The 16308-nt window shown below is 42.3% G+C and overlaps 2 protein-coding genes across 9 annotated transcripts in view; both read left to right on the top strand.

Moving 5' to 3' along the window:
* Nucleotides 1–7073, top strand: part of TDRD1 (tudor domain containing 1) — a 34491-nt gene extending 27418 nt beyond the window's left edge. The window contains exons 21-26 of the mRNA XM_088670548.1: nucleotides 1142–1252; nucleotides 2243–2356; nucleotides 3324–3491; nucleotides 4201–4410; nucleotides 4950–4996; nucleotides 6181–7073. Coding sequence (XP_088526674.1) covers nucleotides 1142–1252; nucleotides 2243–2356; nucleotides 3324–3491; nucleotides 4201–4410; nucleotides 4950–4996; nucleotides 6181–6285 — 755 coding nt within the window. The 3' untranslated portion in view covers nucleotides 6286–7073. The remainder of the gene's footprint in view (nucleotides 1–1141; nucleotides 1253–2242; nucleotides 2357–3323; nucleotides 3492–4200; nucleotides 4411–4949; nucleotides 4997–6180) is intronic.
* A 1246-nt stretch (nucleotides 7074–8319) lies between these two features.
* The window catches only part of VWA2 (von Willebrand factor A domain containing 2), a 55899-nt gene continuing 47910 nt past the window's right edge, over nucleotides 8320–16308 (top strand). For 4 of the 8 annotated variants that reach the window (XR_015950227.1, XR_015950226.1, XR_004693638.3 and 1 more), the window contains exons 1-2: nucleotides 8320–8891; nucleotides 9866–9996. The gene's annotated coding sequence lies outside the window, so the exon portion shown is untranslated. Of the gene's footprint in view, nucleotides 8892–9865; nucleotides 9997–15557; nucleotides 15637–16308 lie in introns of those variants that run through there. The other 4 variants (XM_088670554.1, XM_088670557.1, XM_088670555.1 and 1 more) reach the window with 4 other exon arrangements.

Here is a 16308-nt window from a genome sequence, read left to right as displayed (position 1 = left end):
ATCACGAAATTCATTGCCTGTGTAGAGTTGCTTCCTTCACAACAGGCTACGTAACATACCTATTTCTGCAAACTATGTTCTAATTCACACATCGTTGTAAACCACAGGTGGACAACCAATGGGCTGCATGCAGCCCGTGGCTATTCTCTCTGAGGCCTCTCAAAGCCCATGGAGCCATGGCAACCTTTCCACCAGCTGGGTGATGGGGGAAATGGATTAGCAGCAGGAGAAATGTACACATTGCACATGCTTAGAGGAGCCTTTAACTTCCTCCTCAAAAGCTTCTGATCCAGACAAGATTGGTGTCCCCACATGGCATCAAGAGCACAAGGGGCAGGGATTAACATCCCTTGCCCCAGTACTTTCTGTGCAGATCAGCTAGTGGGGAGATAGTGTGTACATGTGAATTATGCATTGAAGGGGTGTGTGTGTGTAGTGTATGTGTATCCAGTGCTGACTGTGCCCATCCACTGGCTTCACATCTTTTATAAATGGCAGCATATAATTGTCAGAACAATTAGCACATAAATAATCTTTTTTGTAAATCTTCAAAGGCATTGTCTGGTAATATATGTCGGTACATATACGCTACTACTATTTCCATGGCTTTTTTTGTTATATCTTCAGCAATATGGATATTTAATTGATGCCTACTAAGGATCACAATCTAGAATTACTGATACAGTAATTGCAAAGTCATTCTAAGAAAAGAAAAAAAGAAAACTGGTGAGGGGAAAGGAAACTTACCAAACATTGCATCCCTTGGGCCCAACACTCTGGATTTTTGCCTTTATGTGGAGGATTCCTCCAGCTGTTTCCTCTGTCCTGCTTGCATGCAGGTAATGCAAAGGGCGATTGCAGGGAGTGGAAGATCCATGCATGCCTTCCATAACTCTGTCCACTTCTTCTGTGTGCCATGTGGCTCCTCATGCTATTTGCATGCATGCATGCAAAGGTGATGGGGAACAGGGATTTGGGCTCCACCAGTATGCATCCTCTGTGTCCATACTCAGGTGAGATCAGGTCCCACTTTTCTGTAATGTAAACTCCATCCTGAAACTAATGGCAGGTAATTTTCATAACCAAGGTCAGCCACTTTAAAGTACTTAGCAAAAAATTTCACTTGTGTGTAATATTGCAGGATGCATACAGTGGACAACAACAGAATTTCCGGTTGGTGAAACTCTGCCTGTTCATGTATTAGATGTGACAAACCCTGGTTTATTCTATGCTGTACCCACAAAAATGAAAGGTAAGGACTACAGAATGCTATAAGTTGACATATATTTTCTTTATGTGGGCCCAGTTCAGTCATAATAGAAAACAATGTTTTTCACTATGTAAATGACCATGACAAAATTTGGTCGCAAATGATCATTATTCCCTTCCCTTTTTAGTGCCTGTAAGAAGACTAGAAGCTTCTATGTCTTAATTTTAAACTAACCACAGTTCCCCATGTGACGTTTAGATTTGGAGAGTTATGGTTTATTTATGAATCATTCTAAAACCATTATTTCTAACCCCATGGTGTGTTAAACTTCAATTTGAAGAAGCCTACTGTTATGTATTCTGCACCAGAAGTGTGCAAGGACTTAAAAAAACCCTGCACTAGTTGAAAGTTTTATAATTTGGTAACTTGAGTTATTGAAGAAGAAAAAGCAGTACTGATTGTTGTTGTTGTTTAGTCGTGTCCGACTCTTCGTGACCCCATGGACCATAGCACGCCAGGCACTCCTGTCTTCCACTGCCTCCTGCAGCTTGGTCAAACTCATGTTCATAGCTTCGAGATCACTGTCCAACCATCTTGTCCTCTGTCGTCCCCTTCTCCTTGTGCCCTCAATCTTTCCCAGCATCAGGGTCTTTTCCAGGGAGTCTTCTCTTCTCATGAGGTGGCCAAAATATTGGAGCCTCAGCTTCAGGATCTGTCCTTCCAGTGAGCACTCAGGGCTGATTTCCTTAAGAATGGATAGGTTTGATCTTCTTGCAGTCCATGGGACTCTCAAGAGTCTCCTCCAGCACCATAGTGCTGGTGATGAGCAGTACTGATTACCATACTTTAATCAAACTAAAAGGAAATACTTTAGGTTTGCAAATTCGCTGCTTTATTATTCATATGTTATCCAAGGAAATTTAGCTTAAATAGCATGCTTCCAGATGGTATAAATAATGTATTTGCTCATAGATTTATCAGGATAGGTGAGTGGTAGAAGATACAAAACATTACACTTCTTTTCTGTTTTAGTGGATCAGCAGAGGCTCCATAAGCTAAAGACTGGACTTGCAGATTACTGCACTTCTCAGAATGATTCCAGTTTCAAACCAAAAGTTGGTGAACCCTGCTGTGCCAGATTCACAGGTGAAAAAATGAAAACGTGTGTGTTTGTGTATTAGAAAAAGGGAAATATTTTAATTACTTTCTTAAAATATCTAAAATAAGCCCATAGAGCTTGTAGCCTACAAGAGGGAGATGATGGCTTGGGCGAATTTCACACTACTGTATCATGTTTTAAATAGGTAACTCCCAGTTCTTGCATGACAGCTTAGTTGGATGAAATGGTATCACAGAAAAGAACCATTTTCTTGGGTAGCATACTTAACATGATTGTAGTAACTCCTGGTGAAGACCATATTATCAGTAACTGAGTGACCACCCAAATGGATTATACATACAGCAGTAACCTGAAGCATCGAACTCTTTTTGGGGGCCGCGGAATTTGACAGCATACATCCTCGCTGCTTACTCTGGGTTCAATGAATCAGTTGCCTTCTTAGGAGAAAGATAGTCCAGAGTTTGGTTGCTAAACAAATAACAGCATCTTTAATTGCTGTGACTGTCTCTAAATGTGTAGAGATCTCTTCTGCCCTGGTGGGAATAACATAAGGAGTAGCGGCCATACAACCAAGACTTGAAAATCCCTATTGCTGTTTTTATCTATGTACTGATAGAACAATAGACAAATGTCCAGAACTACAGTGATAGTATTTCAGCATTTGTCTAGGTTCAAACTAGGGAGGCATGCTATTCACTCTGCAGTCTTTTTTAATCTTTTCTGGCCAAGTAGTGTGAACTTGTAATGTAAATTCCTCACAAGTGAACTGACTTTTCTGGTTGCTAAATAATGTGAATCAAGTGGCATCACATCATCTAATGGCAGTCCAGTGAATCATAATTTCCAAATCTACTTAATTTGTGAAAATCTAGCTTTTAGGGAAATGCTTACTGGTTTCAGGTTTAAGAGAAATCTCTTTTAAGCAGGATATACAGTTGCACATAATGGTAAGCTTCTTCAAAGATAAGTCTTAAATTTTGTTCACTTTTTCAGGTGATGACAATTGGTACCGTGCTGTTGTTCTGGAAGTTTGTGTATCAGAAGTCAAAGTGGCATATGCAGACTATGGAAATGTGGAAATGTTGCCATTATCTAGGCTTCTACCTATAACTGCCCCCTACTTGGAACTACCTTTTCAAATACTCAAGTGTTCCATTGCAGGTAGCAAACCAGCTAGAACAATTTGTCAAAAAAACAAATGCCTTAATATGCATATATATTCACATGTATACAGAGCCTTGAATTTTAATGTGTTAATAAGCAGTGCTAATGTTATCTTGTAATTTTCTTGTGGAAATCCCTTGGAGAATAAAAGTGGAATGTAAATATAAAATTACAGTTTTCAAATGTTCCATAGGGCACATGCCAGAGGTAAAAGCAGGTGCAAACATAAATGTTTTCTTTGTACTGTACTGTTTTGCACACATTCACACACCCCTCTATCCTCCAATCAGGTAAGCAGGAGGCATTATCAAAGTTTCAAGGGCACATTCCAGCTAGGCAGAAACACTCAAGGAGAGTATGGGACAGGTGAGGGTGTAGCCTGGGAAGAGGGTCTGTGGCCGAGGAAGAGGTGGAGCCTGGATACATCCTAAGCGCCAGACAGAGAGGACTAGAGGGGCCACAGTTGGCCTTGAGGTCTGAGGTTCATCACCCCTGTCTTAAAAACATTGCAAAAACTATTCTTGTGGTGGCAGAGTTCATGTGCAAGGAGGATTGCAAATGTATTTAAATATGAACAGAGTAGTTTTCATTATTTTAATGGCACTGGTTTTAAGAAAAGCAATGTAAACTGTCAGATTTGTAAACACTGTAGCGTTGTAAACTGTCAGTAGCGTAGATTTGAATCTAAGGTTTATTTGTATTCTAGGAATTATGGAACTGGATGGAAAGTGCTCCGTCTTAGCAGCAGAGAATCTGAAAAGTTTTTTACTGAATGAGTGTGTGACAATTACAGTGAAAGGAGTTAATAAAAATATTCATATAGTAACTGTCAAAAAAAAATCTGGAACTGATACTATGAATGTAGCTGATGAACGAGTAATTGAAAACTCGGCAAAAGATAGCAACATTGAGAATCGTAAGTAATTTACCCTGAGGTAATTTCTTGTGGATTTGCTAGCTGTGGGTTAAACCACTGAGCCTAGGGCTTGCCGATCAGAAGGTTGGCAGTTTGAATCCCCGCGACAGGGTGAGCCTCCTGTTGCTCGGTCCCAGCTCCTGCCAACCTAGCAGTTCAAAAGCACGTCAAAGTGCAAGTAGATAAATAGGTACCGCTACAGCGGGAAGGTAAATGGCGTTTCCATGCGCTGCTCTGGTTCGCCAGAAGTGGCTTTGTCATGCTGGCCACATGACCTGGAAGCTATGCGCTGGATCTCGGCCAATAATGCGAGATGAGCGCCGCAACCCCAGAGTCGGTCATGACTGGACCTAATGGTCAGGGGTCCCTTTACCTTTAATCCACATATTTACTATAAAGATTTGAAAAGTTTGTTGCCACATAACACAAATATTTTAGTCAGTACTTTATTTTACAAAATTGGAAATGCCTTGCTATGAGCAGCCTTATTGCTGTTCAGTGATGTAACAAGAAGCTGTATATATTTGTTTTTCTTTTAGGATGTGTAAAAAACACTAAGTGCTGTTGTATGGAGCTGAGAAAGCAAGTAAGTTTCAATTTGGAGTTGAAGTTCTGTTTGTTTCCAAATACTGATTGCTTGCGGAGCCAATGCAAGTTTGTTTTAGTTTGGTTTTTCATATCCACCTTCAGACCAGAGCTGGTCTGCCCCTGACGCAGGGTGAAGCGCTTGCCTCAGGCAGCAGAAGTGCCAGAGGCGGCGCTCCACCCACCCCACCACTTCTGAGGGAGGTGTTCTGGCTCACAGTGTTGCTGCTGTCAGCCAGAGAAGTCAAGTGCGCAGCAACCTGGATCTCGCTGAGTTTGGCAAAAGCCAGGGAATTCCTGCATGCCATTTGCTGCTTGGCAACACTTAGATGAGCGTCTTGGATCCTGCCAAGTTCAGCAAGAGCCAGGGCACGGCAGTGGCAGAAGTGGGGTGCCATGGGCAGGAGCAGGAAGTAGCAATTCCCATTTTGCCTCAGGTGGTGAAACAAGACAGGCTGCCCCTGCTTCAGACTGCATCATAGATGTTGAAAAGGTAGCAAGACTGTCAGTTACGGAAACAAGACACTGGTATAAAACATGATTTTTTTAGAGGTTGCTGTCCAGCTCACTTTATTCTCCTAAGTAAAACTTAAGCATTTGTTTTCTAGCTGAAATTTGGATGGCAAACAATATTGACTTCAAAATTTTAGTTTATTTCATCAGCTTCCCAACTAATTTTCAGTATATTTCAGTTGATTTTGAGAGATGAGTTTGGAACCAAAGGCTCCCTTCTGGCAGAAGGTGTATTTGCATTCAACCTGAGATCATGAAGTAGACAAGTTTGGGTATTACAAGGTTTTGCTAAGTGTGCTTTTGCCTGCTTTTTAGTATGTGTGTTGCGTGCTTGCTTATTTCCCCCATTTTTTGTTAGGAGTGTTTTAATTATTATTGTTGTTGTTGTTGTTGTTTATTTATACCCCACCCATCTGGGAAGCTGCCCATGTTTGGTTTTGTTGATGTGTGCATTTTGCTGGCTTTGCCTGTTTGTGGGGAGGGTGTTACCTACTCTTTTTTGTTCTAATTTATTTTTTTGACTACGTGTGTAGCAGGAATACCTCTTTTTTGTTTTTGGTGGGGTCCTTTCACTGAGCATTACCAGTTTTACCTGATGTGAAATGCACCCCCCCCCCAGGCCTAAGACAAAATTGTTCCATTTTAATGGCTGTTTTTTCAACCCTTTTATAGGTTACAAAGCTTGAACAGATTATTTATTTTCTCCTAAAAGATCGCTTTGGTGAAGAAAAAGTTCCTGAAATGATAAAGCTCTTTGAAGAAGCTGTGCTGGAATGAACAGCATAGTGTAGTTGTTGAGTACTGTTGAAATCCATACTGTTCACTGTAACCTAAACCTGTAATCTTAAGCTATTTAGTTGAAAATACATTCTGTTGACATGTCAGAATGTAACTACTTAAGTACATAAATCAAGGTTTATTTCCTGTCTTGCATTTTGGATTGCATGCTTGCCTTCAAAAGATGGTCTGTGCAATGTTTGTTTTCTCTCTCTCATCCCTTATCAGTGTAACCAATTGCATCTTTATTATTACTCAAGTTGCAAAGATCAGCTTCCTCTGTGTTGATCTGATCAGAAGTTTAAAGGCATGATGCCTTCTGGATAGAAGGAATTTTACTTCAATCTCTTAAGAAATTACTCAATCCAGACACAACAAATCATTTAAATCTTCGTCCCCATTAAGTAGCCCATAAAGGCCTCCATTATTTTAATTTAAAACCTGTAAGTTTCTTACGTGTCTAATTTTAAAATGGCTTTTCAGAAGTATTTAGGACTTCACATAAATAAATAGATTTGTTTAGTTATTGTAGCTAGTAGAATAGTAGGGTGGTTTTTTTTGTTTTGTTTTTCAATTTCTGAACCCTTTTTCCTTTTGGGGGGAAATGTAAGTTGATTCTCCTTGTTGAGTCAACTTGGTGCAGCAAAAAGCAGGAGAAACTCTGTTCTTCCCACGCCCCCTGGCTGGCAGGTTTTCATATGCAGCTGCAGGTTAGAATTGCTCAGTTAGTAGGAACTAAGTCCTATTGGTCAAAGTGAGATTTACTTCTGAATAAACATTCATAAGATTGTGCTGTGAATCTTCTTTACATCAAAACATTTTACTCTTGAGCCTGTTTGTGCACGGCCTTCGGTCACAGAGAAGTGCAGATGAACTTCTGCAGATGAACAAGGTCCATGATCACTTGCATTAATTTATTTAGTCTTCAGGATAAGATTACACTGAAGCCTGCTACAACGGGATCTGCATGCAGGTGGTAATAGCCTACTCATATAGTTAGAGTGTTACTGTTCTCTGGTCCCTCAGCTGGTGGGCCCCTGTCACAAGGCAGCTGTGCTGCATCTAGGTCAGTGGTTCCAAACATTTTGCCACATATACCTGAGTCTTTGTGCACCAATTAATAATTTTTCAGCCTGTTGTAGCAGTTGTGATGTGCTGTACTAGATGCAGTCAAATCTTTAATTGTAGTTTATTTGCTGTGGCTGTTTCTCACTTATTGACTGTTACTGTATTGCAATTCGAATTCCATAGAATTCAAACTATAATAGAATATAAGAAAGAAAAGCAATTGAAATGCAATCAAGAAGCAGCATGAATACTTAATTTGATTATGTCCTATCTCAGGCACAGGCAACCTTGGCTCTCCAGATGTTTTGGAACTACAACTCCCATGATCCCTGACCACTGGCCCTGTTAGCTAGGGATCATGGGAGTTGTAGTTCCAAAACATCTGGAGAGCCAAGGCTGCCTATGCCTGTCCTATCTCCTGTCTTCAGCCACCCCATCCACTGCAAACCACCATTTGTGAATCCCTGATCAAAATGGATGCAAGCCTAACAATTTAAGAACCCCTTTGGTTTATTCTTTCCACAGCAATGAAGGAGCTTTATAGGAGTAAATGTGTAAAGGTTCAATAAGCATCTTTGGAGACTATACATGCATTTATGTATGAGCCATGGGGTGATTTATACACGGGGATTTGAGAATTGTGGCTGTAGTTCATGATAACATACTTGTGGAGACATGAGACTGGGATAGCTCCATCAAACATTAGCCAGTGTTTGGTGAATGGAAAACAAGTCAGTTTCCTTAGAATCAACTCCAACATTAGTCGAGATAGAGCCAACAACACAGGCAATGAATGAGGGGAAGCACTTTAAATCCACCTTGTCTGTGAGGAAGAAAGGGCTACTCATGCTTTGCCCCAGCAGCCTGAAAGGGAAAAAGGGTGGGTCTGCCCCCAGTCTTCTCTGGCTTTTACGCTGACCCCAGGTTGTAATTGCTTGTTGACATTCCTGGCCGGCATTCCTCACCTTAAAGGTACATTCCTCTAGGTCAGGAAGCCACCCGCCCCGCCGCTCCTTTGGGAAGCGCCTCCCTCCCACTCGACGTTCAAATGGGCAGCAGCTGGAGTTCCGCCCGAAGTCTCGAGGTTGGCTTGGTTTGGCGGGCGAAGGGGACGTCGAGCAGCGCGTCGTTCGCATCTCCTCCGCGGGCACCCGGTCAAAAGTGCGCATAGGGCGGGAGGCGGAGGTTAGGAGGGGAAGAAGGGGTTTCCTGGGATCGCCTGGCTGCCCGCTCCTAGTCCAGGATTGGTGCAAGCGCAACAGTCGTCGGAAGGCGTTAAGGCGCTTCGGAGATCGCAACAGCTGTGTCTGCGCCTCGCCGGAGGAGAGAATCTGCCCCACGGCCACTATTTGGGGTGAGCGGTCGATGCAAGATCTGCCTGCGCTACAGCGGAGTCCGTGGCATAGAAAGGGGAGGCGGGGAAAGACGGCTAGGTGTAGAGAGCACCTGGGGGAATAAAACTTGCCCTCGCCTTCCGTCTTGCAAAGATTGCTCTCTGCACTTCCATTGCTTCCGTCTGGGGATCCGCAAGGAAAGCGGTAAGTCCCACGAGCGCCTCGTTCGCGATTTGCAAAGGGAGCCGCGAGTTTGTAGTAGGAAGGCTACAAACCCCAAGCAAAAGTAAAATGAAAGCTGCGTGCAGGGTCCAAGCAAGGGTCCGCCTTGCATGGTTTGGCCCTGCGCTCAGCAGCTTGGAGATCTGTGGCGCAGAGCAAGCGGCGGTTCGGGGACAGAAATCCGGTAGACCCATCCGATAAAGAGAAAAGGAGAGAAGTGAATGCCCCGGACGGTCCAGGCATTGGGAAAGCAAGCGCAGAAGTAGCAGAGGGCGAGCCTGGCGGCGGGGCTTGAATTTCAGCATCCTTTCCCTTTCAGCCCGCAGCAATGCATTTGGGCGCTGGGACTCAAGGAATTGCTCTTTGAAATGAGGGCGCCTCTCGCACCAGCGCCTGAAGACGCGCAACGGTCCGACTCCGAGTGCAGCCGGTGGCAGGGTTTTGCAACTTTTAGGGGGGGGGACTGCGCAACGTAGGGCGGGATGGGGACTTCGGGAGTCTTGCACCATCCCTCCGCCCCCTCAATATTTATAACAGCTGTAGATTTTCACGGAACTAAAATACTGTATCATGAAACAGTTCTCAAACTTCTCCAGAACTCTTCTGCAAGACTTGGGTATGAAGCATGGGCGTAGCCAGGATTTATGTTGAGGTGGTGGGGGCACGATACTCACCTGCCATCTTCCTCTGTCTCTTTTAGTTAAGTATTATTATTTTTTATTTGATTGGGGGGCAGCAGTCCTGCCTTCTCCTCCCATGGTATGAAGCAAAATGGACAAAACCCCAAGAGTTTGCAGTCCCATCTTCCTTACCATGCAGGCTTAAAGAGAGTTCTGGAGAACTTGGAAGCTTGATCACTATATTGTATTTGTCCCCAGAAAGGTATTACTGTACTCTGTTGTGACTTTTAGGTACTCTCGAATAAGCTGACATGGCTTTCTCTATTTTTTCCACAGAACCTTGTGCGCAGTTCCTCCCAGTCCTGGACTAGCTGCCTGTGATGGTATGTTAATAGCCACAAGCAGTTTCCTAATTTCGCAGTTACCAAAAGGGGGCAGCTGTTGCCTGCAGTGCAAAAAATCAAAAGGTGATTTATTTCTACATTCATTTTTTTCTTTTCTTGGGTTGGGAGCAGTGTCTTGTTTCTACTCCATGCAGTTAGATGGGGAGATATGTATCTCCATTGTCTATCTCTGTGCCTCAGGAACCGCGCCAGCTTCCTGGAAGCATACCTGTAAATAAAATGGACCCCTTTCTGCAAATGCAGCCACAGCGTGATCTTATCACTGACATGTGCTCATCTGCTTTGCTGAGGGCCTCTCAGGGGCAGGTTTCTGGGAGCAGCTGCGAAAAATGTAGCTGCTGGTCTAACTGAATCAGAACAATGAGTCAATATGGTGAAGTAAGGCAGAAAAGTGGCCCCCAGAACAAGGAAAGGGATGTAGTGTTAGAGCAGTGTTTCCCAACCTTGTGCCTCCAGCTGTTTTCGGACTACAATTCCCATCATTCCTGACCACTGGTCTTGCTAGCTAGGGATGATGGGAGTTGTAGTCCCAAAACATCTGGAGGCACAAGGTTGGGAAACACTGTGTTAGAGTATAGGCATTGTAAGCCCAAGTTTCCAGATTCAACCAGGGCACTGCCAATTAGAAGTCTGGAACAGGTAACATGCCTGGAACAGACATGAAGCCTGAGACATTGGAGTGGCATGGGGGACTTTAGGAAGAACAACCTATTTGCCAGTCCCACCAAATGGTCCTATATAAGATGTGCAAAGGGAAAACAAAATTTATTCCTTTCCCTTTAATGTAAGCCTAGTCTATTCTTTATCTTTATATTCCCTACCAGTTCATCAGTTTCTCTTTTCTCGTGACCTAATCAATCAAAAATTGCATTGATGCCTTAAGGATATTTATATATTTTTCATGGGTCTTGGTAGGGCGATTCTGTGGCAGAATGCGTTGGGGAGTGAGTGGCCCATTGTAAGATTTTTAGCTGGACCAATGCCAACAAACTTACTATCCACAAATAATTGACCAGCTTGTATGCACAGTAAAACAAGGGCCATGTCTTGACTACTATGGGTTGGATGGTTTAGTGGGGGTGTGCATGACAGTAGTCTACTGGGGTAGGATCTCGTTTATTTTTCCTGAAGGGCTTTCAAGGCCTTGTTATGATCAAAAGGTAGCAAATATAGGCCAGATTGCTATCAGCTGATCGATGATTATGACTCACCAAACAAGATGTGCACCTGCTCACCATTTTGCTCTTTAATTGCTCTTCTGTTAGCCCTGGATGATTCCAGTTTCATTAAGTGTGTAAGTATCTGTAGCCATGAATTCTGCATCTTTTGTCTCAATAGGCATTTTAAATGTGATATACAGTACATTTAAACTCGCATTCGTGAGTTGTTATCAGGCTAGTTCTTGTATAAGGAAAGAAAGAGCACAGCCCTAAACATGTTTACAGTGGAACCTCTGTTTATGAACACCTCGGTTTACGAATTTTCGGTTTACGAACGCCGCAGACCCATCTGGAACGGATTAATTCACTTTCCATTACTTTCAATGGGAAAGTTCGCTTCAGTTTATGAATGCTTCAGTTTAAGTACTCTGCGGACCGTCTGGAACAGATTAATCCACTTTCCATTACTTTCAATGGGAAAGTTCGCTTCAGTTTATGAACAGACTTCCGGAACCAATTGTGTTCATAAACCGAGGTATCACTGTATTCAGAAGTAAGCCCAACATGGGAGTGCATAAGATCCCAACATAAGTCTCCAGCATAAGTATCAATAAGCTTCTTTCTTCATTTTGCTTGCCTGCTTCATTGTGAAGATTATGAATCTTTGGACCTACTCCACCCATTTTACAGCCACAAATATGAGCTTACCAGTACTTCTACATGCAGTAGTAAGTAGCATCAATCTTTGTGTGATATACACAGTAAAATATTTGTGCGCATGTGGATAAAACACCATGTGAAGCTGTCATACAATAGCAGACTATTATCGGAATAAGCAGCACATGCTCGCAGTTTGGCTACCTCGTGATGCTGAATGTGTTTACCTCAACACAAAAAATGAACAAAAAATACATTTCAACATCCCACCAGGACCACAATTTTGGCTTCATTCAAAGTTTGATTAATGAGCAAAGCAATATATAAGATCCAAGCTGAGTTGTGATTAAATAGCTGTGGAATAGCATATACATGTGTAAAACTAGACCTTCCAGGGATAATATGGGGATTCCAAATTGTTTATGCATATTTTGGTTGTGACAGGAGCTTGCAATAAAGGCCTGTTTCTTGAGTGGTTCTTTCTATCTGAACCAAATGAACTCTTTGCTCAAGAGTTTTAGAACTTGTCAAGCAGAGCAAATGTAAGCCTCCCTGACTCACCTGTTCCACCTCAGCTTTCATGGTTTGTAATAGCAGATGTATCTAATTCAATTAGAAGGCTTAAAATAAGTTGGTCTCTTGCTTCAGCTAAAATGGTAATACTGTACCAGTAAATGTAAATAGGAATCAGCAGTTAGTCGGCCGGTCTAAAATTAAGACTAACCAATTTGCATTACAAAAATGTAGCTTTTCTCAGTTCAGAATTGTTCATGCTCATCCTCAGCATGGTGTTTTCAGTCTATATTGACTCTCGATCCTGCCGTCTACAAAGTTTGGTGTGGTTACTTGATACATGTTTGAAACCTGTCCCCTTGACTAGGCTGTCTGTGCCTTTTCCTACTTGCATATGCCCAAAGTGAATGTAGAAGGCAGTGGTGATTGCAGTCTTGGCATACGCCCACCCACAGTGTCACATCCTTCCCCACTGCCTGGACAACCTACTTCTGTTTTCAATTGGACACACTGTGGGGTAATCAAACTCTGCAGAATCAGTCTGCAATTAACTTTGACTTTCAGAATGTCTTAAGAAGCACTTTTCACGGGGCAAATGAATATGCAGTACATCAATAATAATAATAATAAATTTATTATTTAAACCCCGCCCATCTGGCTGGGTTTCCCCAGCCACTCTGGTCGTCTTCCAACAAAATATTAAAATACAGTATTCCGTCAAACATTAAAAGCTTCCCTAAACAGGGCTGCCTTCAGATGTATTCTAAAAGTCTGGTAGTTGTTGTTCTCTTTGACATCTGGTAGGAGGGCGTTCCACAGGGCAGGTGCCACTAGATATTGTGTAGACTCCTTTAGAAAAAAACAACTAACTCAATCTCCACTGATTCTAGAATAAATGCAGCCATAATCTGCATCTGCAAAAAGAGCACGAAAGCTTGTATTACTTGTTGCACCGGCTCTTTATAATGCTGACATAGGTCCCTTTAAAACCACCAGATTCTTTTTAAAAGTCTGATTTATTTCTAAGATTCCATTATTATATGAGTGTTCTTTCAGGCTCTTGCTGCAAGGAGAAGTAGGAGGGCTTGAAGTCCAAGCCTAATGAGCCAGCTTGTTTTATGTTGGATCCATATCAAAAGGGAGGCAGTAATTAATTAAAGCTGTACCTACTGCTTGACACTTTCTAATGATTTATTCCCACCCCTTTTTTTGGCAACACTTGTTGAAGGGCCTGTTGTTCTAGGCAAGTATACAGTTCAACTATTTTGATGATTATGTCTTCTGGGGAGAAGAGTTAAGCAAAATCGCTAGAATTATATGTAGTCACCTACATGCCTGCCCTCTTGGCAAATGTAGGATCAGTTCACCCAGCTACGGTAAGAATGTGAGTTGAATTTAGGCATATGATGCTCAGACTTTTAGGTGCTTTGGATTTGTTTTAGTGTGTATAACTGCCTGCCTGTCATTCTTAGGTAATAATAAACATACACAGAAACTACCAAAAGCAGAAAGGAGGAGTTGTTTGTTTTATTTGACATTAGTTGCTTCCTACAAAATAGTCTTTATTAAGCGGCATACAATAAGATTGAATACTGTATCAACTTAAGGAGCCATTCTGCACGACTTTTTGAAATCTGGTTGCATGGGCTGAGTTTGGGCATGGAGTGAAGCAGATCTATGGTTATATATTTCATTGCCTCATCATTTTTGGAAACATTTGCGTTAGGAAAGTTATAATGTGTGTTCTAAACAGCAAGAACTTGTGACATGGTGAAACATTTGCATGGGCACTTTGTCTGCTCATACTTTATTCCACATCATCTCTTAGGGTTGTGTGAGCTGGCTTGAAACCCCCTCTCCTTCACACACTTTGATAATTGTCCTAATCCTTCTCAGTGCTCTTTTTTTTTTTAAGAATCAAAAATCTATACCAAAGTTGCAGCTCTTGAACACTAAACTACCGACAGACATTAATGTCCAATCTTCTGTGTCAACATATGAAGAAGGTAGTATCAAAAAGTATATACTGGTGCTTTTGGTTTTACATCTCAGAGGCTACATTTTCAAACTCCACTTACCACAAACTGATCAACCCTTCTTTGTACAGTGATGCATATTTTGCCCAGTTGACTTGCAGCACATTTTTCCATCAGTGTTATGATTTGGAAGCCACAAGTTTTAGTAAAACACCAGAGCTCCATTTTTTCCCTGTTTCTTTGAATGGGTCTTATTCCAGGTTCTCTGCGGAAAGGGGAAGAAGGACTATAGCTCAGAGCATCTCTGTTCTTGGTTGTTCCCCTTCAGCTGCATTCTTGGTGACTACCCCTCAAAGACAAGTTATGGATAAGGCCAGACTAGACACATGAGGCAGTTATGTCTCAGAGAGATGTGGTGCCCTATTTACATATAACTCAGAGGTGGAATCTACTTTTTGCACGAATATAGAGTGCATTGAGGAGGGGAGCAAAACCTGCTCTTCTCTTGCCTTGTTTTGCCACTGTCTGTAGGTTTAAGCCAAGGGGGCGGGTGAGGGTGTCATCTTTTCCAGCCCAGGGGCCATGTTTCCTTTTGGGCAACCTTCCAGGGAGGCACATGTTAGGAGTGGGCAGGGCCAAAGACAAAAGTGTGTGGAGAAATGAATATAAATGTTACATTTGTATGTAGTTTCCACATACGCTCATTTACACCTCTCTAACCATCATCCAAACAAGTAGAAGTTTGAGGCCACATTTCACCCAGGAAAATGTACTTGGGAGTGCAAAGTAGGACAAGTAAGAGGTGTGGCAGGGGGAGACTTCTGAGGGCCAGAAAGAGGCCCAGAGGGCCACAAAGTTATGAGCCCCTTTCTGGCTTAAGCATTTATTTTTATGCCCATATCAGAGCTGGGCTTGGGGGTAGACTGCTTAAAAGAAATGGAGCACAGCAGTAGTGGTTACAGGTAGGTAGCCGTGTTGGTCTGCCATAGTTGAAACAAAATTTAAAAAAATCTCCCAGTAGCACCTTGGAGACCATTGGTATGAGAAAGCTCATAGCAAAATAAAAGCTTAGTTGGTCTCTAAGGTGCTACTGGAAGGAATTTTTTTATTTTGTTTCGAGCAGTAGCAGTGTTAGGCATTCTTCTTACCTGCCCGCTACTTGGTGGTTGTTTTGGTTAGATGCAGACACTCCCATCCCTGATTTATATAGAAATAGGGAAAACACACACTTAAGGTATCATATCTAGTTTGGCCATGTGTGTTTATAATAATATAATATATATATGCAATATTAATACGTATTATAAATGCACTTCAGGCTCCTTTAAAACTTTTGCACAGCTGTTGTTCCATTCACAGCTGTGAACATTCAGACCCTTTTAGTGATACATATATTTGTAAGTACTTCCTAATAAGTTTATTCATAAGTGCATGCTATGTTTGCTGCTTTCAGTTTTTCTTTTGAAAGAGTAAAGCGGGGCAGCTGGGTGAAATAATTTCCCTTGAGAAACCTGAGATCTAAAGTTGAGATGAAAACACCCTTATCTCCCAAAACTTTGTGCTATAGCGTCATGGTCGACTCACCTGCCAGGGCAAGTGGGAACTTGTTCATGTGTTTCTGGGAATTTACAGTCAAGCAGTTCTGGAGTTATTTGAGTGTGCATTTGTGGGGAGTGGAGAAATATATCATTATCTTACTGGCATGTACCAGGAGATAGACTGGAGAAAGAGGGAACCAGAGCTATTTGAGGAACTTGTTGTTGTTGTTGTCACCTTCATTTGGTTAAACAAGTAATGGGGAACCTGAGGCCCTCCAGTTGTTGTTGGACTACAACACCTGTGCTCCTTGGCCGTTGGCCATGGGAACTGGAGTCCAACATCATCTGAAGGGCCACAGCTTCTCCATCCCTGGGTTAAAAACAGAAAGACCTGTCCTGTAGAGAATCAGCCCTTTGAGCATTAATTATGTTTCTAAAATATAAGAAACTAGGTATACAAGTGTCAGGCAAATCTCCAGTATTCAACTAGTAAAATAAGAGGTGGTGGGATTTGAGTCTCCCTAGAAAGCA

This window comes from Zootoca vivipara, chromosome 5 (assembly GCF_965207765.1).
Source record: "Zootoca vivipara chromosome 5, rZooViv2.hap1.1, whole genome shotgun sequence".
Classification (NCBI taxonomy): domain Eukaryota; kingdom Metazoa; phylum Chordata; class Lepidosauria; order Squamata; family Lacertidae; genus Zootoca; species Zootoca vivipara.
This window is presented reverse-complemented; position numbering and strand designations above follow the sequence as displayed.